General features: G+C 46.9%; 1 protein-coding gene across 20 annotated transcripts in view; it reads right to left on the bottom strand.

Annotated features, from left to right (window-relative positions):
* Nucleotides 1-2,839: 2,839 nt before the first annotated feature.
* Nucleotides 2,840-26,938, bottom strand: part of Megf11 (multiple EGF like domains 11) — a 313,387-nt gene continuing 289,288 nt past the window's right edge. For 2 of the 20 annotated variants that reach the window (XM_055597173.1, XM_055597205.1), the window contains exons 14-26: nucleotides 25,208-25,354; nucleotides 24,722-24,856; nucleotides 20,376-20,504; nucleotides 19,131-19,259; nucleotides 18,553-18,681; nucleotides 17,973-18,101; nucleotides 16,481-16,717; nucleotides 15,082-15,200; nucleotides 13,110-13,176; nucleotides 12,566-12,667; nucleotides 10,213-10,269; nucleotides 4,338-4,544; nucleotides 2,840-3,705 (exon numbers count right to left, since the gene is read on the bottom strand). In XM_055597173.1, coding sequence (XP_055453148.1) covers nucleotides 3,548-3,705; nucleotides 4,338-4,544; nucleotides 10,213-10,269; nucleotides 12,566-12,667; nucleotides 13,110-13,176; nucleotides 15,082-15,200; nucleotides 16,481-16,717; nucleotides 17,973-18,101; nucleotides 18,553-18,681; nucleotides 19,131-19,259; nucleotides 20,376-20,504; nucleotides 24,722-24,856; nucleotides 25,208-25,354 — 1,745 coding nt within the window. In that variant the 3' untranslated portion in view covers nucleotides 2,840-3,547. Of the gene's footprint in view, nucleotides 4,545-9,359; nucleotides 10,003-10,212; nucleotides 10,270-12,565; nucleotides 12,668-13,109; nucleotides 13,177-15,081; nucleotides 15,201-16,480; nucleotides 16,718-17,972; nucleotides 18,102-18,552; nucleotides 18,682-19,130; nucleotides 19,260-20,375; nucleotides 20,505-24,721; nucleotides 24,857-24,956; nucleotides 24,987-25,207; nucleotides 25,355-26,938 lie in introns of those variants that run through there. The other 18 variants (XM_055597183.1, XM_055597192.1, XM_055597222.1 and 15 more) reach the window with 18 other exon arrangements.

The raw sequence follows: 26,938 nt of genomic DNA, 5'->3' as shown, positions 1-26,938 counted from the left end.
TTAATATGAGGAAAAAATATATATGTATGTGTATATGTATATATGCACCTTTGAAAGTCTGAACCTAATGAACTAATTTCAGAGTTACAAATTTATTTGTTTAAATTTGTTTAGAGAGAGAGAACTTGTGGAGGTTAAAGGACAACTTGTACCGTATTATGGGTCCTAGGCATTAAACTTCGGTCTTCTTGCCAGCCCAATAAGCATCTGTATTTTCTTTTAAGTTGCTGTGATGCTGGGAATTGAACCCAGGCCTTCATGCATGCTAGGCAAGTGCTATATCACTGAGTTCTGTGCTTAGTTGAGTAACGTGTATTTAAAAAAGAATAGTAATAATCATGCTGCCTCTTGTTTATGTTCTTTGAAATAAATTCTCCTAGCCTAGGCTACTCTTGAACTCACTATGTAGCCCGTGCTGCTTCAACTTGAAACTCTCCTGCCTTAGCCTCCCCAATACTGGGATGACTAGAGTATAGTACCACGCCTGACCTTTATTGTCTGTGTGCTTGCTTGTTTTGAGACAGGCTCTCATACTGTAGCCCAGGTTTTTCAGAAGTGCTGGGATTATAGTAATGAATCATCATGACAGCTCTTTTTTTTCCTTATGTTTTAAACCCAGCTATGTTTGAAGATTTTGTTTAAAATGCCCAAAAAGCAGATGCATATACTAAATTCTATTAGTCAAAAGCTATTCATTGGATTTATAAAAATTGGGTGGACCTTACACGTGCCATTTGTGCTGTCCTAATCTGTTATAATTGCCTTTGAAGACACATCCTTGGGAAAACAGAAAAACCTAATACTGAGGTGAATGGGATTATAAAATACTTAACAGGAATTAAGGATATCCTATATATTACTTTAAAAATAAGCTTTTGTTTCATTTTTCAAAGTCTGTTGTGGTGACTTTCATTCTTCCAGCTGTTCAAAGTAACCATATCAAATGTAGGTTAGTTCTGTCTTAAACATAAAGTGTAGGTTATAGATTTTCAGTGTGCAACACAATAGTAGACATTCTTGTAACATTAGTTTGAGAATCCATTTTATTTTGTATAAGGTACAGTCCTCTGCACAGTGAACAAATATATTACAAATCTGTGATTTAAAAAAGTATTGCCATTTCATAGTCTCTCATACTATTGTACAATAACTGTTTTGTCTGACTTGTATACATACTAATTTACTGGATTGAAATTTTCATTTTGAAGAATAATTGAGCAGATATTTCCAGATTATCTCTCGAATGCACAGAGCACGTGTTTAGGCTGACCGTGAACCTGTTAGAAGTTCCTAACAGTTGCTCTGCATGATTGAAGTGTCCTAGTACTAACTCTTAGCTATGTGAAGGCTGCTGTTGTCGCCATAATTAATCACATTTTTACCCCTTCCCTTCTCTTCTGTATTGCCTGATTGAATTCTGTTACTTGAAATGTTGTAGAGTGCTACCGTTGGAGAGCTGTTAGAGCTCTGCTCCCACTCTGTGTCTTTCTTCTTTCATGTGTGGGAAATAAAGGAGCCCAAAGAGGGCAACTGACCTAACAAGAGTGGTGCCAGCATCTCCTGACTTGGTGCTCTAGCCACCTACCTCTTACTGAATACTTCTGTGCAGAGTATAGTTGGCAAGAGGGAAGTGAGACTTGGAATTTGCATCATTGCTGTTTGCCAGGCAGCAGTTATTGTACATGCAGGATAAGGGAAGAAGATAAAGCCTGGGATCGAAACGCCATTTCTCCTTACTGATTGGATTTTGCCATGCTTCTTCATCCTTGCTTCACAAAGATAATTGAGCACTTGTGGCCCTGAAATACTGAGGTGAGTTTCTTAACTTTGTTTTTTTATATATATGGATGAGAAATATTAACTTAGGTCTACAAATAATTTTCTAATGTTTCTATTTTAATAAGGCTTTTTGGAAAGTTTGCTATTGCTGATCACTCGCTTCCATGCACACATGCAGCATTCATGTATATGTTCCTCTAATGCTAAAATTGGCTTCTGCCTTGAGTGAAATGAGGAGAGAGATTTGCTCATGTTTATTTTCTTTCTTTCTTTTGCTGATTATTACTCAAACTAAGGATATCAACCCCACTTCCTGTAGCAGTAATCCAGCTTTGCAGTCTTCTATTCCCTCTTCTGTAAAGCATTTTTAGGTAATTTTCAAAGGCTCTATACCCTTATTCCTCTTTAAGAGCATGGGATGTCACAAGGTGACCATTAACTTCCCTTTTTGCTCTTAATTCTTGTGAAGAAGTCCTTTAGGACTTGGGAATTAGCTGTTCAGAATTGTTCAAGCCTCAGTTTAAACCTGTGCAGTGGAAGTTATGGACTTACCTGAACAGGAGGTTTGAAGCACCAGCTAATGGAGTACACATTTCTCCACCTCAGTAGGTGGGGGGATTTTACTGTTTTGTTTGTTTGGTTGTTTTACATTATTTCATTAGTTCCATCAAAAAAACATCATGTTTGTTAAGCAACATAAGCTTACCATGCCCACAATGGTGTAATTTCTTCTACCCTTTTAGGTTCTGCACTCCATCAAGTGCCATTTATGAAGAACTGCTCAAAAACAAGGGACTCTGACTAAAGTAAAGTGAACAGGCCAATTATTAGATGTTTTTAGGGAAACTTAATTCTTACCACCCGGTGCCTTTTTTTAATGATGTTGGTGATCTACCACAGGTTCTTGCTCAGTAGGCAAGTGCTCTTCCACTGAGCTACATTACCAGCCCTGGGACTGTTCTCTCAAAGCAGCATCTTAGTTCTCTGGTGCACACAGAATAACTCAGGTGTTGGGTGAACTAATTCACTGCAGCCAGGCCAGGCCTGGCATTCATTATTCCCGAATTTGGTAAGACTGGTGTAGAAATCATTCTAGATTGACAGAAACTGCTGCACTTTTGAAATGATTACTTATTCCCCCTTTCTGTTTTGCCTGTTATCACTAATAGGGCAGAAGAAAATGGCTATTAAATTCTTGTTTTTGAAAATGCAAGTTGTCAGAATTAGGCTATATTTTAAACTCTGATTGTGGCTGTTATATTTTGATGGACCAAAGCCTTATGTACACAGACTTTGCGATTAATACTAGAACAGTTCATGTCCACAGACCAATTCCCTTAGAAACAGGTGTTGATGGTACCAACAGCCAACAGCACATATACATTTCAGGTGCTTTAAAGTGTCCCCACTCCCCTCCCCAGCCCCCTTTTCTTCTTAGGAAAGTTTGCAGAACCTAAGCTACATGCTTCTTAAGAGTTGTTTCAGAATATTAAATACATATCTTTTAGCTGATGTTGATGAGTAGCAGTATCTTAAATGTTTTAAAAAATCATACCCAGGCATTTAGGGCTGAAGGTGATAGGATTTGCCTTTGTGAACAGGCTTTGTTGAACGGTTACCCACTCCCGTTTAGAAGCATGTCTTCAGTCCAGGTGAAGGAGCTAATCACACACAGCTCAGTCCGTCTGTACTGACATTTCAGGTCATGGATTGTCTTCTTTCAGAGCCAGAAAATAGTCGGCAGAGCACACTCAGAAGCTTGTCCCTCTTACAGTTTGTCCTGGGGGAGCCCGTGGGTGGGGCCCTCTCCTACTGGGAGGAGGTCACAATGACCAGGAATATGGCTGTTCCTAGGTAGGTCGTACGGATTCTGGATATAGCTGGAGTTCTGACCTCGGCCTTCCTGGACCACACTGACTGTGGGCTCTAAGGAATATAGTGAAAAATGAGTTCAGGGAACAGATTAGTGTTGTTGCCTTGGTGGGAGGGAAGAAAGTTCCGTTTAACTTGTTGGGGAAAGGAACTGCGGGTGTATAATCTGACAAACACACGAGGATTAGGACAGAGCCTGGCTCAAGAAATGGAAAAACCTAAGGATGTGTACTGTCAGAACCTCACCCTCTGCTTGGTAAGAGATGCAAGACATCCTAGAGGTGTGGGTCTCAGGAGTGCATCTAGGATCATAGTTAAACTGGGGAGGTGTATAAGATGTGGTTTACAACGTGGCAAATGAAACAAACAAACAAACGTGGCAGTGGCTGTTCTGACTCTTCTTTGTCACACTTGGATTTGTATCAGCAATCAGCTGACATGCTCTATACTAGTCCCAGCCTCAGTATTTCTGCTGCTTATCAGGTGTGATTTGTAAGCAGTGACACAAGATTTGGTTTCCTGTCTTAGGGAGAGGGCAGTCCTGGGATGGAGTTTCTCCTCAGGTTCCTTCAAAGGCAACCAAACAGAAGGTGTGTTATGGAGATAAGAGGGAGTGGAGGTGGGCTTACTTTCACTTGAGGTGCAGCACTGTTCCCCTGGTTTCCTAAGTTATGTCAGACACCTACCAACTTCATATATATTTTTATTAGCTGTCGACAAGGATGGCACATCTGTGTACGGAGACCCCATGTGCACAGGTGACTTCATTTCTACATAGCTGCTTTCTGGAAGCTTGCAGGTGAGGATGGGTGGGTCCTTAATTGTGGCATAAGGGTTTTCACTGCTGTTCAAGGAGCAAGTACTAGAACTGCACACAGATTCTTTCATGTAATCTGTAAGGCAAGAGAGATTTCTTAGGATAAGCAAGGTCATAAGGATTCATTTAGACACCAGAAACATACTTCAGTCAAGTTTGTGTGCTTCAGTATTCTGGGGCTGGAAAAAACTATGATACTGGAAGAATAAGTCTTATTAAATGTCTTAAGGTATGCTTTCTCAGGCATTCTTTTCTTACAAAAACATGTTTTTGAAGGCCAAGAAAATGATTGGTTTTAGTCATTAGCTATTAACTCAAGATATTCACGGTGTGTTTTTACATAAATCACTTAGTTTATACAGAGTTTATACAATTGCTATCTGGCATGTTACGGGGTGGAAGCCCAGAGAGATTCAGTAACTTGGCTAGGGTCATAAGCTAGTAAATAGCACTGCAGAGCCATGACTTAAATCTATGCTTGGGAACTTCTTTGCCTTGTATTTTCTGTGATACCATTCTTTGGAGTTTTAATGACTAGAAGCTTTGTTTCAAAGCAGCAGCATTATATGTGTGATGTCAGCTTTCAGCCAATAGAAACATCCCTGTCTTTCAGGAGCTCCTTAGAGTGGGCTAACTGCAATTTAACAGGTATAAAAAGCCCCCTGTCTCAAGCTATCCTTTGAGAAGTAGCTATGTTCTAGGAAGGTCACAGTACCATCTCGGCCTGTCTTCCCCAGTTGTTGGGAAAGGTGACTGTTTGAGCCGTGTTTTTCTGTCACTAGAGCTCAGCTGCACAAGGGTGTAGAATGATATCTAAACATGAGATGAAGTGACAGAAGCTCTACTGGAAGAAGGGGCTCCTTTCTTCAGCTGCTACTCTTCTTCCTTTTGGGGTGACCTGTGCATTGTAGGACTTGTCTGGAAAAAGCAGTAAGCCAGTCTGACGCTGACCATTAGTTGTGAGACATTGGCAGGCAAGGCGTCTGGAAATAACCTTGAGTGGCTAGAGCTTAACAGTCAAGCATGACCTAATAGGCCTCACCTCTAAATGTCTGTGAAAGTCAGTTGGTGAAATTTCTTGAGAACCATCACAGTTCACACTTTGGGCTGTTGTTATCTAAGCCCCCTGCCCCCAGCTTGTGATTTACTGAAAATGTTGAAGAGTGAAAGCCATGTGACTGTGGCAGAAGTACCTGAGATGTGCACTACCATGAGTGCTTTGTTCAAATCCAGGGAGGAGGGATTTATCCTGAATGTGGGCAGCTCTTGTTCTAGCAGCAGCAGGTCCTTGGTTTTGTGTAGAAGTGCATTCGCCTATTTCCTTCAGTTGTTCAGAAGGTGTACAGGAAGAGCAAAAACTACTCCCTCTCCTCCCACCTCAGTGCTTCTGAAGAAATTGAGACAGAATGGGGAAGTAAATGCCTCATGCTCCCACTGCCTCTCAGTAACAAAGTCAGTTCCAGAAGCAAATTCAAAGCCTTTTCATCCCAGTTGAGTGCACACATTGGAGAGAAGTTGACTTCGTCTGGTTGGTCTAAGACTGACCTTTGTGGCACCTTACTCAGGAAGAAACAGTCTTACTAGATAGTGAGCAGTCTCAGCCTGTTTTCTCTAGGAGTGAAGAGTAGGTAAATAGATACTTCTGCTGGTGGAGACCTACCCTTGTAGAAAATGGTGGCCTGGTTCCTGGATTGTGATTTGCCTCAAGCCATCTAGTTTAGTACTTCCTTAGTACAGGGCAGTGGTGTACGCCTGAGGAGTTCCCGGTCAGTCCCAATTGGCTGCTCTAAACTCATCAGGCAGTGGAGAGGCTCAAGGCTTCTTGTTTGAAAAGCTGTTGCATATTTTGTGGAATTGAGGGATAGCTGCTTTTGTGTAGCACTTGAAGAGTGACCTTCATTCCAGTTAGGTTATTTGAAACGTAGGCGATGGGTGTGATTGGGTGCACCTGTAACCCAGCATTTGCGAGGCAAAGGATAGCAAATATCTGAGTTTAAGGCCAGCCTGGATCCTATATCAAGTTCCAGGCTAGACAGGGCTTTATTTATAGTGAGACGTTGTCTCAAACTAAACTGAAAGAAAGAAACTTAGTACCTCTTTTTTTTTTGGGGGGGGGGGGGGGGGGAGTGGCCGGGAAAGGACTGTTACTGCTGTTTAAAAAGTTTGTTAGTCTAATGCTTAGTGCTTAGGACTCAACCACTGTCTTATCCGACAATCAAGATGTTTTTCCCTCAGGATATCTAGTTACCCAAGTGTAAGCTCTTTACAGCTGCTTTAGTTTATCCTTCTTAGCAATGCCAAAGCCTGCTGAGAGGAACAGCTAAGCTTTAAAAAGCTTAGTGACTGAGGTAGAGGGGGGGAGCCTTAGTGCCTCATCCAGAGGTATTTTCACCAGGAAGTGAAAGGGTGGGCTTTTATCCATTCCATTGTGTTCCCTTTCCTGAGCTAAGTTGGAGCTGGGGGAAGGGCATAATGCTCAGGGCCAAGGGTCTTCTATACAAGGTTTACAGGCTAAGAGAGGATAGAGAAAGCCTTGGAGAGTGGTGGTTGCAAAGGGTGCTGAGCTATCCCATCTTTGCTGAGAACTGGAGGAGATGGGGTAGAGCAACCTGGAAAACTCAGCCCCAGGAAGCCAAGATTTTCTCTTGTTGAGTCATCTACCTGCCTGCTCCAAGGGCAGGGTGTGGGGAAAAATAACCAGCCTGGCTAGAATACTTCCTCATCCTTTTATAGCCACTCCCCCCACAGTGCCTGCCTGTTGGGCACTGTGCAAAGAAAGAGGAAGCCTGCCGTCCTCCAAGTGCCCTGGCATTTACTCTTCTTGTTTCCTCCTCTGGACCATATGTAGTCACGCATATTATCATGTTCAGAATGGGTTTCTGAAATGAGGATCTTCCTTTTTTTTTTTTAAATGAAGCACAGGTCTAGAGCGAGGGTATAACTTCTCATTGTTCTATGAATGTTCCGAACCTATTAAGGCTTGATGTCTATTTAAGGCCCAAGTTATTCAAATGTATGTGGAAATCTAGGCACTAAGTATCTGTTGCTCACCTGAGCTACTGCTATCAATAGGAGGCCTCTTGCTTCTGTTTGTGGGGTTAAGTTATCAAGCATCACTTTAGAGAGAGATAGGATAGGGGAGACGTGAAGTCCAGACAACATTGGGCTGTCACAAAAAGGTTTCAGGATGTTAGAGGCTTCTGAATGTCTGAGAACCCAAAGTTACTTGGAGAGTCATGGAGATTGGGTGACAAGGGAGCAAAGGTTCAAGGATTCCCAGACAGAAGGTGGATTTTTTTTTTTTTTTCTGTTACACGTTGAAAGCTTGACAGACAAGGAATTGAACATTAGGTAGTTTAATGTACAGTCATTATGCTGAAGGGGAAAAGAAAGACAAGTGCTTAACTGTGTAAGCAGTCTTCTTCGTCTCCTTCAAACTCCTAGGGTGACAGTGAGTAGAGTTTCTAGTTACAGAGAAAAAAGTGGATGTTACCTGAATTAGGACTTTTAGAATATCAGAGTTGTAAGAGGCCTTAGAGAGGGTGCTGTGACAAACTGCTTTTTTGAAGAAGAGGCCAAGACCCACAGGTACTTCTGTATCTAGTGAGCACCGGATAGCTGAACTGGAACCCAAATTTTTTCATTCTCTGGCAAGCCACACCCACCACTCCCACCCACACACCCCAAGTTTATAGAACATCCAGACTTATTTAGTCCTGCTGAGTTTGGCCTTGCCCTTACTGGTTTAGGAAATAGTTTAAATTAATGGCATGAAGTAGCTGATGGATGCTTGGAAATTTAGCCTTCAGGAAGGATTTGTTCCATGTGTTTTATAAGCTTTTCTGTAAAGTTCTATACTGATATTTCCCTTGCCTCTCTTTGAACTCTATTGTGTCATGTTGGCCCCTAACACTTGATGGTACATTTGCCTAGACAGTTCTTTCTAATTTAAAAGCTGACTAAAGCCAGTGGTAAAACAGAATCTGACTGCTTGCCTTTTAGAGCCTCCCATGTACTCAGATGATACCATAGGACAGGAATGTAATGAAAACAAGGCAGAGACTGGCTTTCATTGGCTTTGTTTTACATTTATGGTTTTGAGTTTAAAAGTAGTTACCCTAAATACCATGCACAGGATGAAAAGGTGTGTCGGGAAGGTGTGCTTGTATAACTAATCTCAGGGCTTGTCTGAGCTATCCTCCATTGAGTCATAAATCTTCTCAAAGCCCCAAAGACCATGGGGGAGAGCTCTCTAGTCCCCATTCCACACTAAGAAAGAAACTGAGGCTTTGGGTCATAGCGACCAAGTGGCACAATTGCTTTTCCATTGGCAACTTCACATACCGGAATGGTGTTTGCCCCCATTTGAATGGTTTAAGCCAGAACCCTCAGAAACTTGCTAAAATCAAGCTCCTAGGGGATAGGGGATACTGCCTGTGGGCTAGCTTAAAGCTTGGGAATGGCTTCCCTACTCAGACAGGTCTCCTGAATTTTGTATATTCTAAACCATGCTTGATGGTCCCTCAGCCCTGCTGTTTCCTTGCTGGTAGATCACAAACACCGCCCAGGTCTTGCTAATCTCACTTCTGATAGCCATCTCCCCAAGACCCATGCTAGGTCTGAAAGAGCAGAACAGAAAGAAACCTAGGAATGTTTAGACAAGTAATAGTTGAGTAATAAATTGCACAAGGCCATCCTGAGATGTTCCTTGCAGTTGCAGGGTGTAGGGCCCTCCTCTCCATCTACTGCAGCAGAATCTGATGTGGGTGTAAAGATCTGCAGTTTGGACACACTTGCTGGCTGCTTCTGGTACAGACCCAGATTTAGAATATCATTTGGGATCTTTGCTGACTTTTGTTGCTCTTTCAGTTTGACTGAAACTTTGAGATATTTACCAAAGACATCACATTGGTACCACTTTTATAATATACAAAAGCACTTCCCATCCGACTTTATTGGACAGCCAAGATAACCTTGTTAGAAAACAAGACAGGCGTGAGTCAACAGGACAGGCACAGTTATCCCAACCTTGCAGATGAAGGAACAACCTCCAGAAGCACAGTTAATAAGTGACAGAGTTCCAAAGCTCTCTGCCTAGCTTACATGGCCCAGTATTCAACCTAGGACTGGAGCCAGGGGCTGGACTTGATCTTTGATTTTTTTTTTTTTTTTTTTTTTGGCTTCACCTGTAGACTTCCTAGAGAGATGGTCCACCTTGTGTGTAGTTCCTGTGGCGTAGGGATCTGTCTTGGCTTCCCTGCTCTTGGGCGAAGAACTCTCTTGAGGGTGGGGCCATATAGTATTAACACTGGTTATCATTTGCATTCCTTGTGCCCCAGAAAGGCAGCAGGTGCAGGGTGCTGTTCCTTGCCAGTACAACGACAGAAGGCTTCTGGGGCAGGTAGAGTGATTTGATTTCAGATTTATAATCAATTTAACTTGTACTAATTGGTTGGATAATGACAGTCTGCGTTTCTGAAGACATTTGGTTGGCATCTATAACAAACCCACAAGCGTTTGCTAAGCAGGTGCAACTGCAATGGAAAAATGAATTCATCATTATTAGGATTGGTCCTTCTGGGCAGAGCCACCCAGTGGCTCTGGGTCCTGTGATCTTTTTAGTTTTGTGTTTTTCTTAAGGGGCATGGGTTTGCACTTTCTCTCAGGCAGACTTCCTTGCCATCTCAGATCTGTAATCTTTTGCTAAGCCCTGTGTAACAGGACATCAGGATTAGGTACTCTACCTTTGAAGCCTTTGTCCATAATGTATGTATTCTGACGTCTATCCATTCCACAGGTGCCTGCATAAAAACAGAAGGAAAGAAAATACAGGGTGAGGTTTCCTTGGACAGCTGGTGGCTTCTTCCTCCCCTTGTAGTTTTCGTCTTTTACCCAGACAATAGTTGTTTACTCCTTGCAAATTATTCTGGATTTAATCTATTCTAAATAGTTTTGAACATACTGGGATTCTTAAAAGCCTCATTACATTAAGATCAGCTCCAGTGCCCTCTTTTTCTTTAGCTTTCCTCTTAACCTGCCTCTGCCTTGCAGGATGGTGTCTGTGATCTCTGTAGGTGAAGTGCCAGGCTCTGGAGGCACAGGATATGGAATGAAGCCAGACCAGTCCTTAGCTGGAGGTAAAGATGAAGAGAATTCTGGTTCTCCTTTCTCTTGGCTTTGCAGTGGAGTTGGAGACATGGTTTTTCACCTCTTAACTCTAATCCTGCCTTTCCTGGATCTAGGAGTGCCAGAGAGAAGTAGACAAGTAGCCAGGGCACTTGATTAGCATCTTTCTAGGGAGAACAGTCATTCCTAGCCACAGCCAGTTTGCTCAGTTACTCATTTTGAAGGGGGTGGAGAAGGAGAACTTTGTTCATTTTGCTGTTAGGTTCTCAGAGTGTGCGGTCTTGAACCCTAGCCAGAAGCAGGACATAAACTTGAGTTGATTGCTACGAGTGTACTCAGGGGTGGGAGCAAATCTGGTCTTTCCATGTTGGGACAGTAATGATTAACTCACAGTTAACCCCTTTACACAATTTATGTATATCTGTGTATATACATACATACATACATACACACACACACACACACACACACACATACATTCTATGTACATGTAAGTACAGGTGCCCATGGATGTCAGAGGTGTTGGATCCCCTGGAACTAGAGTTTCAGGTATTGTGATATGGACGTTAGGAACCAAAAGCAGTATGGGTTCTTAACCAGATACACCCTGCTCTTTAAACAGGGTACTGAAAACAGTACCAGGCAAGGCATTTGGCAAATGCTTACCAAAATATAACTTGTCCACATTTCTGACACCAAAGACAAACCCACTGATACCTGGACCTTCCCTCTGCCTTGAATTCCCAAGTTGAATTTGCAGAAGCCATTCTAAAAGGCCTGTAAGAACCCTTGATTTAACAATTAATAATAGTCAAGGGCTTCCTTTGTTTTCACCGAAGAAAGGAGGGCACCTATAATGTTAGCCCCTCTTCTTTATAAAACAGGAAATAGAGGTCCAAAGAGTGTCAGAGACTTGTTCAAGAATATACAAGCAAATAAGAAGTTGAGTTGTGGTAGAACCCAGATCATCTCAGGTGTTCTTTCCCAGTGGCCATAGCCTAGCTGGCCATCAGTTAATAAATTAGAGTGTGTGGTACTCTGGCTGTAGTGGTTGAAGGTCTGTGTAACAGGGAGGAACTGGGGCTGAGCCCAGATGATGTCCTATACTCTCATTTGGACCAGAGTGACCTCAAGGTGGAGTGAAGGTAGGGATTAAAGTCCAAGGGGTATTGAATGCTTAGCCATAGTTGAGGAACCCACAGACATCAGGGTCCATACAGCCAGACCTACTCAACGAGATGAATTCTGAACTTTCATGCTTCCTGGACCAGAGATCTGTGGAAGTTGACTTGGTTTCACTGGAGCATTGAGAGTCAGCTGGAGCCCAAACTCAAACCCAGAGCTGTCTAGCATTCCGAGGCTCTTCTACAGGCTGCCTGCCCTAGAAGAGCACTTTGTAGGGAGGTCACATTCTCCCCCCATCCATTGTATTCCTTTGATACACATTTCACTAACATGCACATGTTCCTCCTTTCAGGCAGGACTCAGCAGATGTCAAGTGCCTTTTAATACCCCAGACTACTAGTTTTGAGTTCAGTGTTTTGAGTCCAAGAGAATACTGCCTATCTTCTCCCTACCTCATTTGATGGTCCTACCTCATTTTCTAAGAAGATAGCGTTTGGGCCACTGTTAGGTCTGGGGCCTTTCTGGAAATCATTGAGCTTTTCTATCCAAAGAAAAGCTTTTCTAACCAACCTTCTGTTACCTAACACCGTGATTGGGTTGCATATGCAGCTTGGAGGAAGTACAGCTAGGCTGTGTCACCTCCACAAGCAACCCCAATTTGTCCACGTCAGCTGGCATGGTGAGGGTTAAAAGGGTAGTGGGAAAGACTGGGACAGACTGCCACCTTTGGGTAGGGCATAGGGGTGGTAGACTAGTCATGGGAAGGCTCTGTGGGGTGGGGGATGGGGTGTAGAGCAGTCTGCTCTGGGTGGGGTGGGGGTGGAAGGAAAGGCTGGGGGATCTGACCTGGTGAGTGTGGCTCAGCGTGGCGGCTGAGGTGTCTAAGTTCAATGTAGAAGTCCTCGGGCGGGTACCTGGCCTCCAGGGCACTGATCTGGAAATGGGAGTCTAGTGAGAGGAATGACAGGGAGGAGCCATTATTCCCAAGACCTGGATGGCCGGAAAGGGGGTGGGAGACACAGGATTGGGCGAGGGACACGCCAGAAGGAATCAAGGTCTTCAGTGTAACATCCAAAGAGACTGGGGACATCTGTCTTTTTCTCCTCCCTTCCCATTCCATTCCACCCTCCACAAAGGCAGAAGGGAGAAGCCCTTGAAAAGTGCTAGGCAGAGGATCCTTTTCCACAGTGGCAAATAAACTTTGTGCTACCACCTGGAAATCCTTATGTCCCATCTGTAGTAGTCACTGGGCTGTAACCACGTGCTCCCTGTACACTTAACCACAGGGGAAGCCATGCTCAGGACTCTTTCGATTTGAGATAAGGCACCTCCCCTCAGTACAGAGGTCAGGGTGGGACTAATGGGGAAGATGACTCAAATCACTACTGACCTAACACGTTCACATAGCTGTAGGGGGTCCAGCCTGCTGTGTCTCTGTCAAGGGACTTGTTACTGAGCTGTTTGGAGAGGAGAGCCAGTTAATACCTCTTGTCTCAGCTGCCCTTCCCCACGTTGGCACTTGTTTTGAGCTCAGTGTTTGGAGTCCAAGCCTTAGTGAACCAATCCCTGAGATGCTCCTGAGCTCCCAGCCCCTGGATGACTGAGTAGAGGAGGACCAGATGTTATATGATAAGCTACCATGCTGTAGTTGCAGCCAGTGAGAATAGAAGATGCCCAAACTAAGTTCTCAGGCCCCTGTGGCATACATGGGAAGAAGAAGGCAGGAGAGGAGGCTCTGTCACTTCCCCATCTGTTAACACAGGGCACCCCAGCACAGAGTAGGTAGGGGCTGCCCACAGTGCTTGTCCCCAGGCCATATGGGAGAGTCTCTTTCATGTGACTAAGAGAAAGTTCCAGTCATGAGACTGATGATTCCATCCTCTCCCTGCATTCTCAGAGCTGTCCTTTATGTGAGGCAAGGATGTTATTTTAGACATGGGATCATACTCATAGGTACAGAGGAGCCAGAGGCGAAGCTGGCTCTAGAACTCAGATCTCAGCTGCCTGTCCCTTCCATGACATCATGCTCACCTTTGCTGCAAATGCTCTATCTGCCTAGGGCCAGTCTCAGCCCCTGTGAGGGGAGCCAAACCAGAGGGTGACCAATTGGCCTCCTCTGCAGTAACTCCAATCTTCTACTGAAAGAATGGCTTTTAGACAAATAGTGACATGGCCTGGAACCTTTGTCTCATCCCTGGCTGCTGCCTCTAACCTGCTGCAGCTTTAATAACATGGCTGTAGGAGCTGCCTGCTGGGCAACTAAATTCTCTACTCTCAGCTCCTTAGGCTTAAAGCTGAATTGAGCCTGGAAACAATATTCTTGAGTGGAAGATGGCAAGCAGAGTGGTCAAAGCTATTGGGCCTCTAGGTGCCCTGCATGCAACCTGCATGTTTGATAGAAAAGCAGCGTTAGGTCTGTGGGCTGGTGGTCATTCTTCAGGGAACAGATGGAGAGGAAGGTATTCTTAGAGCTTCAGGGAAGAGGCCTAAAATATAAAAACTGTGCTCCTGGTCCAGGATAGATGGATGATACTGGAAGCCAGGTACCCGGAATTGTCATTCCCTAAATGGTCCTGCTATCCTGGTACATGTGTGTGGCACATGCTTAGGTGGGTGTTAGAGAAGTATGTATAGCAGGAACTCCTCACAAACCTTATACATGGCGCTGTTCATGTCTGTCTCTCACTCTGTCTCTTACTGGTCCATCAAGGGATGCGCTACATGCTCTGTACACTCATATGTGTTGAGACATCTTTAAAGTGTGTAATATTTGTGACTAAGGACATCTACCTATTCTGTGACCCAGTGCTATGCTTGGAGCCGTCAGGGAGGCCACACAACTAGTCCATAGCCTTTCAGCAAGAGCACTAACTGCAGTGTTTGGCTTCTCATCGGATGTATGCATTGATGGCCTTTATGCCAAAGTGTAAGAGTTAATTGAATAATGAGTTACTTCACAGTATATTGCTTTACTACACTGCAGTAATCTGTGATAAGCACATGTTTTGAGTATATATACTTGTACATGACCAAAGTGACTACATGGTATACACAGGTGTGGGATAAGATGGCTGCATGTCTCCATGTTCTGGTACCAGTTATCTACACACAAGTTGCAAGTATGTTCCAATGAGTAGGCAGTGTGGTGTAGTTGCATGGGATAGAGCTTGCTGTCTCTATACAACAAACTCTTTCCCTGTTACATGATTCAGAGTGTTCACATGTCCCATGAGTCCTAGGACTGCTCTTAATGTAAAATTTCCACATCTACTCCAGGTGGGGGTGCAGTTCCTTCCTGGGAAGATGGGAGTGCTGAGTGGAAAGGAGAGTGGGTGAGGGCTGGGGAGCCAGGGGCCCAGTACCTTGGTGGGGCTGTTCCTGTCCAGAGTGCTGGCCTGGCTGGTGGCAGGGCCCCCGCACGCCAGTGCGTGGTAGCTGGCATTGGAAAAGCACTGGGCATGGCTGCTACTTTGAGACAAATCTGGGAAGAGAACAAGGAGCCATATTCCATCATAGACCTGCCTTTGGTTGAGACACCTCAAGACTAATGTTGGGGCTGGGCATTTTTGAGTGTCCCCTGCAAAGAGGCAGCTAATCCCCCACATCCTCCAAACTGCATGGCATCCACTAGCCCTAAAGCAAGCAGAGAGAGTCCACCAGCTTTGTTCTTACTAATGCCCTCCCCCTGTGCAGCTCACAGACTGGGCTTGCTAGTATAGGGGTGGCATGGTCAGCTGGAAGCTGTTGAATGCTGGCTCTGATAGCTTTATGTCTTTGAGTTGCTATTTTGGGTGGATTGCTTCCCCTTATAGTCAGATCCTAGTAGTAAGTACATAGAGAACTCTATTCTTGTTGACCCCAGTTCTTCTGAGGATTCTACATGACTTGGAAAAAACCAGCCATTCCTGCTCATTGTCATTACAGAAGGAAACGGACAAAGCTCTATGGGCCTTGGCCTTCACCAGAGGATATTGGCTTTGGCTGGACCTGAGTGGCCAGGAGGTCCCTGAAGGCAACATCTATACTGGGGTCAGCTCTGTCTATCCTGTTCCTGACATAGAGCTGGCACACAGCAAGACACCACTTTGCAGGAATGGTACATGTGGTCTGGTGCTCTTAAATTAAGCACAAGGTACAGGAGGCTACAGGTCAGCCATGAGCCACTGGAAAGTCACTACCCTCTTCTCAACAGGGCAGACCTAACCAAACTAAGGTTCCAGTTTCCAGGAGGGAAAGGATCTGGTGCAGTTCCATACATGCTTCACACAGACTACCGCAGGATACCATATCTGGGCACACAGGGCTCTGGCACATCTGCCAGAGGGACACTTCTTAAACTTGCAGACTTCTCCTAAGTGAGGCACCACCTTTGACACTAGCCTCCTTGGGCACTCCTTGGGAATGGCCTTAGGCTCTCCCAGGGAAAGCAGAAGTGGATAGGGCACAGCTTGCCAAGGTGCTCAGGCTTCACACTGGAGAACCATTTTCTGGGTTGCTTAGAAAAGCTACTACTTTGCATGTTCCCATAGGCACAGCCATGTAAGGAGGTTGGGAAAATAGTGGGTGGCACCCAGCCCTAGTTGCTAGGAGCTTGGGCTTCAGGAAGCAACACCCTCTGGGAGCGCCACAGACTTCTCTCACCCCCATTGTCTGCAGGTATAACCACCCATGCTGAACCAAGAATATGGATGTTCCTGGGAAGACCACGTGCTTCCTGCTGGGTTGTATGCGTGAAGAAGAGATGCTGGGTCATAGCCTGACCTGAGAGAGAATAGTCTGTGCTGGTCATCCTCATGGCTGGGGTGTAGGAGACACGGGGAGCCAGGTCACGGCCTTTCTCTTTCTGTCGCCTCCGTCGCCAGGCAAAAAGGCCCAGCAGCACCACAACCAGGAACAACAGAAGGATGATGCCTGTGACAGCACCCACTGAGTGCCGCTCTGCTCCCAAAGCTGGACTGATCTTGGTGTAGGGATTCAGCTCGTCCATCATGAGGGCAGCTGAGGGCAAAGGCAGACCTGAGTCAGAGGTAGGCCTGACCCCAGTATGCTTCCATCCTGACTTTGCTCCTTCATCCCTGCCTAATTCCAACACTCACAGTTTTCTAATTCCAGAAAGGGGATCAAGTCCCAGGGTTATACAAAGAAAATGTGGTTTAGGTGTGAAGCAAAATAAATGCTTACAGGACATTTTTACTCAGATCCATACATGAATTAAAGTCACTTGCTTTATCGTGGGTAGACCTACAAAAAGGGAACTAATTATTCACCCTTTCTACATGGTTGAAAAAATAAATAAACTGAGTCACCAAGGTTAGGTGACTTGTAGATTCGCCCAACCGGTAATTCAGTCAGGAAAAACTGGCTTTAGCTACTCCTCTTGCTTTACCAACTATGTGATATAGAACATCCATCCGGACAATAACTTCAGCTTCCCCAGGGAGTCCTAAGCACCAAATGATAGACTGGCCTTGACAGCTGGAAGCTCTGGGACTGCCTATTAGTGACTGCCTGTTACTGCCCCAAGACACCTCTTGATTATACATGTGTGGTTAGGTCCCTCTATGGCTGCCCTGGTGAAGGTTTGTTCTCTAGCTGGGCAGCAGCTGGACTTCTCCCTGGCTCTGCTGCTGGCTGAAGAGAGCTGCCTATCACCACGGAGGCAAATGCTGCATTTCCCTCAGCGACTTAACTTCACACTGCAAAGTAAGGTCTAATGCAGGTAATTCAGAGCTGTCTTCTCCCCTCTTCTAGAACCAACAAAAGCCTCCCAAGTCTGCACAGGATCTCACATGAGAAGCTATTTACAGAGTGCTCAGACATGCCTGGCACTGTGCTAAGGCCTTTCTTGAATTGCCTCAATTTGATCCCCTCAGCTGTCCCATGGGCTGCCACCTAGGTATACAGCTAGAGTCAATTTGAGCCCTTTGGACAAAGGTTAACATCTACTCAATTGAATGTGGAGTGAAAGGCCTAGCAAAGGAAATGATCTGCCCAGAGACACCCAGAAGGGAGTGGCAGAAGTCAAACTTGGCAAATGTTCCAACATAGCTCGGTTGGTGGCCTTTCCCAGTACTAGCTTGTGATTCACCCTTCTCTAGCTCATAGGGAAGTTCCCAGAGAAGCTGTGAACTGAGGCTCCCAACTATGAATAAAAAGTAGTGTCATAAAACCCAACTGGTCTGGTCAGAACTCTGAAGCCACCAATTATGGGGCCCTTTCTACCCCTGTCCAGACATTAACACCTGTATGTTACCTTGGTCACATCTGATTCCTTTGAATCCAGGACTGCAGTAACAGGTACCAGTGACATGGTCACAAGTGGCATTGTTCATGCACTCACAGAGCTGCTGACACCCATATCCAAACGTTCCTGGGGCACATCCTGTATGGCATGCAGAGTGCAAGTAGTAAGACACAACCACACTCCACCCCTCCCACTCCGAGTGGGGAAGCTCCTGGCAGCAGGATGGTTCTGTCCCACCCACAGTGAAGTCTGTTGAACTGGAGTGCCCATTATGTATAGGTAGCTGGGGATGGGAAGGGCACATCACCCTGAGTCAGAGCACGTAGGCGCAGAAGAAGGCAGGCCTCACCTGCTCTACCTCCTGAACTCTAAAGAGCCAGAAAATCCTGCCTTCCTCTGGTCCCTCCTTGCTCTGCCCATTACACTCCTGCTTATCTAAAGTGGAGAGAGGTAAGTTGTCCTCTAAATCTGGAGTACAGGAGCCACAATGCCCTGGATTGGGGATGGGGTAGGGGTTGAAGGAGGCAGTTTTCCCCACAATAGGCAGAAGCCCAGCCTAAATGCCAGGAACAGGGTTGGGGCAGCTTACTCTGTTCACAGTGGCGCCCAGTGAAGCCTGTTCGACAGGTGCATTTCCCAGTGATGTGGTCACAGCTGGCTCCGTTCTGACACTGGCATATGTGCCCACAATCCTTCCCAAAAAACGCTGTGGGGCACCCTGCAATAAGACCACAGGTCACAGTTGCTTTGGCCTCAGGGGAACCGCAGAGATGTTGCTGCGACCAGGCTTGTCTTCTGCGTCCTCTGCAGCATGGGATAAAGGCTACTGAGGCCCGCAGAGCCATCTATACCCACTGAGCCTCAGGCTAAAGGGGTGAAGGGTAGGGGCAAGGTGAACCATGCAACTAGGGCCTCAGCAGCAGAGGACAAGCTCTGGGCTCTTTGGTGTGCAGCCCTGGGATTTCTTCCCCATGGTCCTAGGGTCTGATTTTTGTTGATTGCTGGAATACCGTATAGCCTTTCAGAACTTTGGATAATTCTGATGTGTGGCTGGTCCCGGAACCAGCCTCTTCCCTCCCTCTCTGCAAGCCAGGACTATTCGAAAAATGGCCAGTAGGCTGCAGCATATGACTGGGAGTGGCTAGGAGGCTGGGAGGCAGGGCTTACGCTGCGTGCAGAAGAGTCCAGTCCAGCCAGGGGTGCAGTGGCAGGCCCCATCCTCGGCGCTGCAGCTCGCCCCGTTGTGGCAGCTGCATGTATGGAAGCAGGCAGAGCCCCAGAACCCAGGTGGGCAGGCTGTGGGGGGTGGGGCGATGCAGAGGGGGAGGGCAGGGCAGAGAGAAGCAGGAGGAAAGGGAGGGGAGGCGGGTATACATCAGAGCCAGAACACCGAAATGGACCCAGAAGGGCACCACTTGGCCTTAGGGGACTTTATACACTAGTCTCAGACTCTCAGATCACCTCTTGACCTCATACCCTAGGATTGCTATGAGACCTACGCTAGTCTTAGGTGAGTTAAGGCAGCCTGCTCCAAGGTCTCCTGCACCTCCGTATTTAGAGACTTTTACAGGGATAGGGGTAGAGTAACATCAAGGTCACTGACTTCTCCACAAGGGGCCAGGGACTGTCTCTTTGGGTTCCTGTACTGTTTAAGGAATGAGCCTGTGGCTCCCCCCAGAATGGAATCCCCAAGGTCTAGCTATTAAACTGGGACCTCCTTATAGGTACTGGCTATTTCTCACCCATCAGACAAGGAATGTCATAGGCTGAAGCCTGGGTTCCCTTTAGGAAGGGGTTGCTGCCTTGGTATCAGACTGTAGCACTGTGTTCAGGCTTAGGATTCTCAGGACTTTGTTCAGAGGGGCCATCCCACGGGGTACTTTGATTCTTCCAGAAGTGGCTGTCCTAGCCTTGCCACCGACAAACTCCAGCATGCCAGCCTCGTTCCCTCCTCCCTGTCTATATTCAGGCTGCTGCTTCTACATGCATATGCTGCTAATGGAGTATGAATTTCTTAGGATTCACAGCATTAATGGCACTGACAGTACTGATGCCTTTAATACGTGCAGTAGCAACACCCGTGGTCAGTCCCAGTAACTCATCAAGTTCATTGTAGAACGAAATGGGACTTTCAGGGTAGGGGAACAGTGACATGGCTCAGTGGGTAAAGGGACTTGCCACCCGAGCCTGTGGTGAACCTGAGTTCAATCCCTGGAAGGGAACTAACACTACAGAGTTGGCCTCTCACCTCCACAAACATGCTGTGGCACTGGTACACACACCACATACACAGAGAAATAATACAAATAAATAAATGGGTCTTGGGTGGATGTTCTTGTGTGCAGGAGAGTTCAGCCCTGTGGGTGGAGGACCAAGGCAGGGAGAAGAGCACTTGCAGGGGCAGAAGCTTACCCTGTGAGCAGTCCTTGCCAATCCACCCAGGAAAACACTGACAGGAACCATCGATGGGGCTGCAGGTCCCATTGTTGGCACAGGAGCAGAGCTGGGCACAGTCCTGCCCGAAGTGCCCTCCAGCACACACTGTGGGCATAGGGGAAGCCTGGCACCAGCCTTCTTTCCCATACTCTAAGAGCCACCACCCACACAGCTGCACCCCAAGAGTTCCCTAGGCCCCAGCCATGACCATCCTGGGCATGATCTGGATGGGACCCAACATCTACAGTGGCAGGTATTGCCCTTCTCCATCTCAGAGAGTGCTCCTGCTCCCACCGCAGCACCCCAAGAGGTGCCTCTTCTGATTCCTTTGACAGCAACAGGCTGAGGCCCATAGAGGGGATGTCAGCTGTCTTGGGTCTCACAGGTAGGAAGGGGTAAGATGGGGATGGCATCTCTGGACTCTGAGCTGAGCATTCCTAGGCTACCTTCCAGCCTTCTGCTTTCCCCTGGGTTAGCCTGACTATTCTCCCAGACACACAGGCTACTGGACCACACAACCGCCTCTAAGGGCATTCCAGGCCCTTCTGTGCTCTGGCTAGTGCCTTCTAAATTCTCCTGACCTGTAAGTCTAGCCGTGGATGCCCTCCCTGCCTGTAAGACTCATCTTAAGTGTCACCTCCCTTGGAACAATAAGATGAAGCAAGCCTTAAGGCTGGCATCCTTGTCAGCTACCCTACTGTTCCCCAGCAGCCTACCTTTGGATCTTTTTTGGTTTTCTTAGTATGTAAATTAAACAATGTATATCATTTCCAAGCCACTTATTTGGGCTTAGTCCTAGCTGGTCCACCCATCTCTCTTCTGTGTGGTTATGTTCCTATTTGAGGCTTCAGGTAGCTTCTTCCTCAAATTCGCCTGTTACTGAGACTTGGCAGTTGTTTCAGGCCAGGCAAGCCTGAGTCCTGGCCCTTCTGGTGTCCCCTACAATGCCTGGAGAGGCAGCAGGCACTCAAGCCACTAGGGCCTTCTCTCTCTTTTCTAGGTCCTCTGGCCTAAGTTTTGCAAGGGCAGGAAATGTGGTCTCATCTTCTACTGTACCTGACCAGTGAACACTGAGGAAGTGGGCTTCAGGAGTTGGAACCATTTAGAAGGCTCTACTATGATCAGCAGAGGACCAGGAATATTTTTATTTAAAAAAAATATTTATTTAATGTGTCTGTGTGCAAATATGTGCACATGTGAGCAGGTGCCTGTGCAGGCCAGAAGAGAACATCAGAGCCTTTGGATGTGAGGTTAGAGGCAGTTGTAAGCTGCCTGACATAGGTACTGGAAAGTGAACTCAGCAAAAAGTGGGTAGTTCACTTTCTGAGCCATCTCTCCGACCCCCATGGGGTAGGTATTGATTTCTTGGAGGAAAGTGGCTTCCCTTGGTCTCAAACCAAGGATGCCATCATCTTTCTTCTACCTTGTCTCCCACACAACCCTTCCCCAGCCTGACTGTGGGCACCCGGTGGCGAGGATATAAGTGTAGTCTATACCTCTGTGGACATAGCTAGTGGTTGGGACAGATGGTAAAAGCAAGTGGACCCAACTCTGCCTGAAGCTTTGGGTTTAGGTCCCAGTTTTGTTATGCACTCAGCAAATACACATAGTATTTACATGCACCAGAAACTGGTCAAAATGTTTTACAAATACTAATATTAAGTTCACTTAATCTTGATAATGCCTTCATCTTTGCTCTCACTACCACTGAATTCCCTTGACACATAGGAAGAGTTAGCTGTCTGTCCAGTTACACAGTAAAGAAGTTCTACTGTTTTCCTAGCTGCAGACATTTTAACAAAGGCCTTCGCTTTCCACCTCAACCCCTAGATATGTTTCCTCATCAAGATGGGACACAAGCCTCAGGCCTTGGTTAGTAGCCACAGGTAGGCTGACTGATCTGGGCTCTGTGCCTGGGAAAGAATTCCCAGGCAAGTCTCTGGCCTTCTGTTTGCTGCTCAGGCTCTCTCTTCAAACTCCTAAACTGCACATTGCCCCGCCTCCTCCATGCCTCTGGCAGATGCTTTCTTCTGAGCCCCATCTTGCACCCTCTCTGTTGACTGAGCCAAAGGACTCTCCAGCTTGGTGGGGAGCAGAGGGCTGGAGCTGCTCTACCAGCCTTCACCCCACAACTCTGAACTGCTCTAACAAGGCAGTCTTGTCTTTGAAGTCTTCCCCCTTCACGAGGCATACAAATTCACCTGCAGAGCCCCTAATGTGATTGGTCTAATGCATTAATTGTGAGACTTCTTAGCTGAATCAAGAGCCAGGCATGTGAAGGGGAGGAGGGGGCTGGTGAAAAGAAAACATTGGGTTATATTTAATCTATGTTTAATGATTCTGGGGGAGCACTGTCTGTAATTTGTAACTTGCTGGAAAGCCAGTCATTAGAAAGTGTCAGTTCAATTTTTTACAAGGTTTGAGACTTAACCAGGGCAGTTGCCATTAATAGCAGACTCCATTAGATCTATATGTGGAAAATACTCATTAGGCCAGTGGGCAATAAATCAGATGACTTGGGCTGTGAGGGTTCCTTCTTGGGCTTCATAGCTCCTAATTTAGACTGGGCCTGGTTCTATTGACAGCTGGGTCTCCTATGTTTAATAAATAAACCTCAGCCTGTCAGGTGGTGATTAAACCATCCTAAGAGGGCTGGAAGCAAATGAAACTGTCACATATGTTTCCCAGGGGCCCAAGCTTCTCATGACCTCAGCGCATCATAGAGTCAAACATCTCTAGTCATGCATATTAAAAATAGCCCAGCTCGGCTGCTATGACATACCAAAAGAATGGGCTGCCCTGGAAGTAGTGAGCTCTTCTTTAGGAGAGGTATTTAAGCACAGGCCAGTGGAGATTCTTGCTTTGGTGACTTTGAAGTTGCCTTTAGCTCTTAGTTCACCTTATTCTAAAAATCCCTTCACTCTTATGGACCAGTTGGTATCCAAGCCAGGCCACACTCTAAAGCATTCGAAGGAATCCCTCATCTGCCTTCCAGCCCTGTCCCCATCCTTAGTTGCTGCATCCTCTGTCCATTCCATGCTGCTCTATATTAGCATGCCCAGCTTATTTTCTCCAGCCTGCAGAATCCCTGGACCATCCCTGAGCATCACACTGACCTAGGCTTAAGGAGCCACCCGTGGAGCAGTGGGTGGCATGAGCTGGGGCCCGCCCTTATCTTCCCATGGTACCTAATGGAGAGGGAGCGAATGATTTTTGCCCATAGTGTTGATGTCATAGCAGAGGACCATGCAACTACCTCAAGGCAGATGTTTACCCCAAAAAACTAGCTGGTTGGGGGAGCACACTACAGCAAGCTTCGTTGCCCCCTGAGCATGGCCTGTGCAGCGCCTGGAGGCCTGAAGTTGTTGCTGGGGAGGGTTCCGGGCGTAAGCTGAGAAGTGTGTGTGGCAGCAATTACTGCTGTTGACCTGAGGGGGCGGAGCTGATGGCAGGCTGGGCCGTGGCCATCTTCCTTTACTGCCCGGCATCCCACACAGCCCTAGCTCAATGCCACTCCCAAGGTACTTATGTTCATTTCATGTTCCCACGTTTTATTCATTTACTTATACATATACTTATACTTTACTTATTCATATACTTATTTTGAGACAGTCTCGTGTAGCCCAGGTTAACTCTCTCTCTACTCCGTGTAGCTGAAGAAGACCTTGAACTTCTCTATCTTCTTTTCCTTCCTGAGTGCTGGGCTCTGGCTATATGACACCACTCCTGGGCTATGCAGTGCTGGGGACACACTCAAGGCCACATGCTCTCTAGACAAGCACTCTACCAGCTGAACTACCTCCTCAGGCCTGGTTTTGGTTTTTTTAAAGAATCTTGTTAAGTAGCCCAGGCTGGCCTTGAACATGTAATCCATGTAATCCTCTGTCTCAGCCTCCCAAATTCTTTCTTTTCTTTTCTTTTTTTTTTTTTTTTTTGAGACAGGGTGTGTGTGTGTAGCTTTGGCTGTCCTGGACTCACTCTGTAGACCAGGCTGGCCTTGAACTCACAGAGATCCACCTGCCTCTGCCTCCCTGGGTGCTAGGATTAAAGGCATGTGCCACTACACCCAGCTATATTCTCATTTTTTTTTTTAGCAGAATATTGGAGTCTGTATTCATTTCTGCCACTTGCTAGCTGTGAGACCACAGACATGGCATTTAACCTCTTTGAGCTTGTCCTTTCAGCAGCAGTGATTTTTTTTTTCTTCTCATTCCATATACATGCTATTCAGTTCCCAACAACATAGGAAGAGAAATTCCTGAACCCTTCCTTCTTTCTGCCCCTTTGTTCCCTGCCCTGGCCGCTCCACCAGTTGGGGGTACCTTGGTTGCACAAGGCTCCAGAGAATCCTGGCAGGCACTCACAGATGCCACTGATGTGGTGGCAGGGCCCGCTGCTGTGCACGCAGAGAGGACAAGGCTGGGCGCAGCCATGGCCGTAGAACCCTGGTGGGCAGACTGAGGGTGTTGGAGGGGAGATGTTGGTCAGAAGCTTGTAGGAGCAGCTGGCTTAGCCACTTCTCTGGTCCCCCATCCCAGCGAAGAGGCTCCTTGAAAATGGGGGCTCCTCACACCTGGAGGCTCATCCCTATTGAAGAGAGGAACTGTGGGCTTGTCCTGATTGTACTGAGAAGCTGGGCTGTGGACTTGGGGACAGAATAGCCAGTACAGGGAAGGAAGGCACAAAATAGAGTGAAAAGAATGGCCTGGCTCCTGTAGGCAGCCCTCCACAGGCCAGCATTACTTCTGACTAGGAGGGGTAGGGTAGATGGGAAGTCAGAAGTCCTTGGGGCGGGGGCCTAGCCTTACTTCTCTGACATAAGGGTCCTCGGAAGCCAGGGGCACACTCGCAGCTTCCGTCCTCTGGAGAACAGGAACCTCCATTCTCACAGCTGCAGGACACTGAGCAGTTGGGACCCCAGCGACCTGGAGGACATGTGCTGTCACAGCGGATGCCTGTGGACCAGACACAGAGGCAGGTCAGTGGGAAGGGGTGAGGGCAGGAGGAAGATGGAGGAGAACCAGCAGAGGTGGGGCTGGTGGGGAGGGCTTCTAGCGGGAGGTGATGCCCTTCCAGAGTCCTCAAAGACAAAGGAACTGCCCAAGCAAAGAACAGAGAGCAATTGACAAAAGAAGGCAGTATAGGTTAGAATTGAACACAGTACAAGGACAGATCTGTAACAGGCTTGACGAACCCAGCTAGAGAGGAGATGGTGGCACCTGACGAGGAAGGGTGCCTCCACCTTCATAGCTGAGCTGCCATCAAGAGCATGTTGGGCCAGTGAGAGGCTTATCTCAGTAACAGAACTTGGTGCAAAAGCCTGGTGACCTAAGCTATCCCTGAAATCCACGTAGAAGTAGGAGTTGCCCTTTGACCGCCACTGTGGCACAGGTAATACCAGTGTATCATACTTACACATTCATTTATCCTCTCTCCCTTCCTCCCACCCTCTCTCCCTCCCTCTCCCCCCCTCCCTCTCTTTCTCTATATATACACACACACACACATACATATAATACATACTTTATATCCCATATATACACATGTATAAAAGAAACCAAAAATGCTAGCTGTACCCCAAACATGCTGATAAACGACTCTCAGTGTGACAAACAGCAGCCTATGGGGAAATGGATGGAATATGTCAATAAAAGAGGGAGCAAGATCTACAGGCCCCCTGAGCTCAAAGAATATTTAGCTGAGATGACTTCAGCTTGGAGGCTAAGAAGGAATTTTAAAAAGCCAGGGTGGGGGTTCCTTCCAGGCAGAGCAGCCTCCAGTCTGGCATGTGTGCGCTAGGTGATTGGACCAGGCCCAGGAGACCAGCCGGTCTTTGGAAGGCGAGCTTCAGAGACTCCAGGCAGCACAGGATTAGTTTAAAAGTCATGTCTGCCTTGTTACAGGGAGAGGGACTGTGAGAAAGCGAAACACAGAGGGAAGAAGACCCTGTCTGAAGGACTGCAGAGGGACCAATTTGGAGGAGGTTCGACTCTGCAGGCCCACCTGCAGGAGAGGGAGGGGACACGGGTGGGCAGCTAGGGTAGGGAGCCGGGGAGGGGTGCTGCTGGCCACTCCATTGGATGCCAGGGATGTGCTCCCTTCTTGTGCTGGAGGTTGAGGGTATGGGGCTTCAGGTGTTACTCCCCGAGAAATGGGTAGTACCTTCTCCCCAGGGAGAGCTTGTCCACTCTCACTTGTCCACAAGAATGTGACAAGTGCATCGCTCCCCCCCCAGCTCCCTTGCTGATACAGTCTCTCCTGTGGAGTTTCAGGGGGTTGAGAGGCAAATCGGGAAATAGGAGGCGATTATAGATTGACTGGAGCTTGGGTAAGGGGGTCAGGACACTACTTAAAGATTTGGCTACCTTGCCTGTCGGTCGGTGGTGGCGCATGCTTTAATCCCAGCACTGGAGAGGCAGAAGCAGGCAGATCTCTATGAGTTTGAGCTCAGTCTGGTCTATAGATCGAGTTCCAGGATAGCCAAGGCTACACAGAGAAACCCTGTCTCAAAAAAACAAAAACAAACAAAACAAATGAAA

This window comes from Psammomys obesus, unplaced genomic scaffold, assembly GCF_907164565.1.
Source record: "Psammomys obesus unplaced genomic scaffold, mPsaObe1.curated_primary_1811, whole genome shotgun sequence".
NCBI classification, from domain to species: Eukaryota; Metazoa; Chordata; class Mammalia; order Rodentia; family Muridae; genus Psammomys; species Psammomys obesus.
The sequence above is the reverse complement of the archived record's forward strand: the minus strand, read 5'-3'. Positions and strand labels throughout refer to the sequence as shown.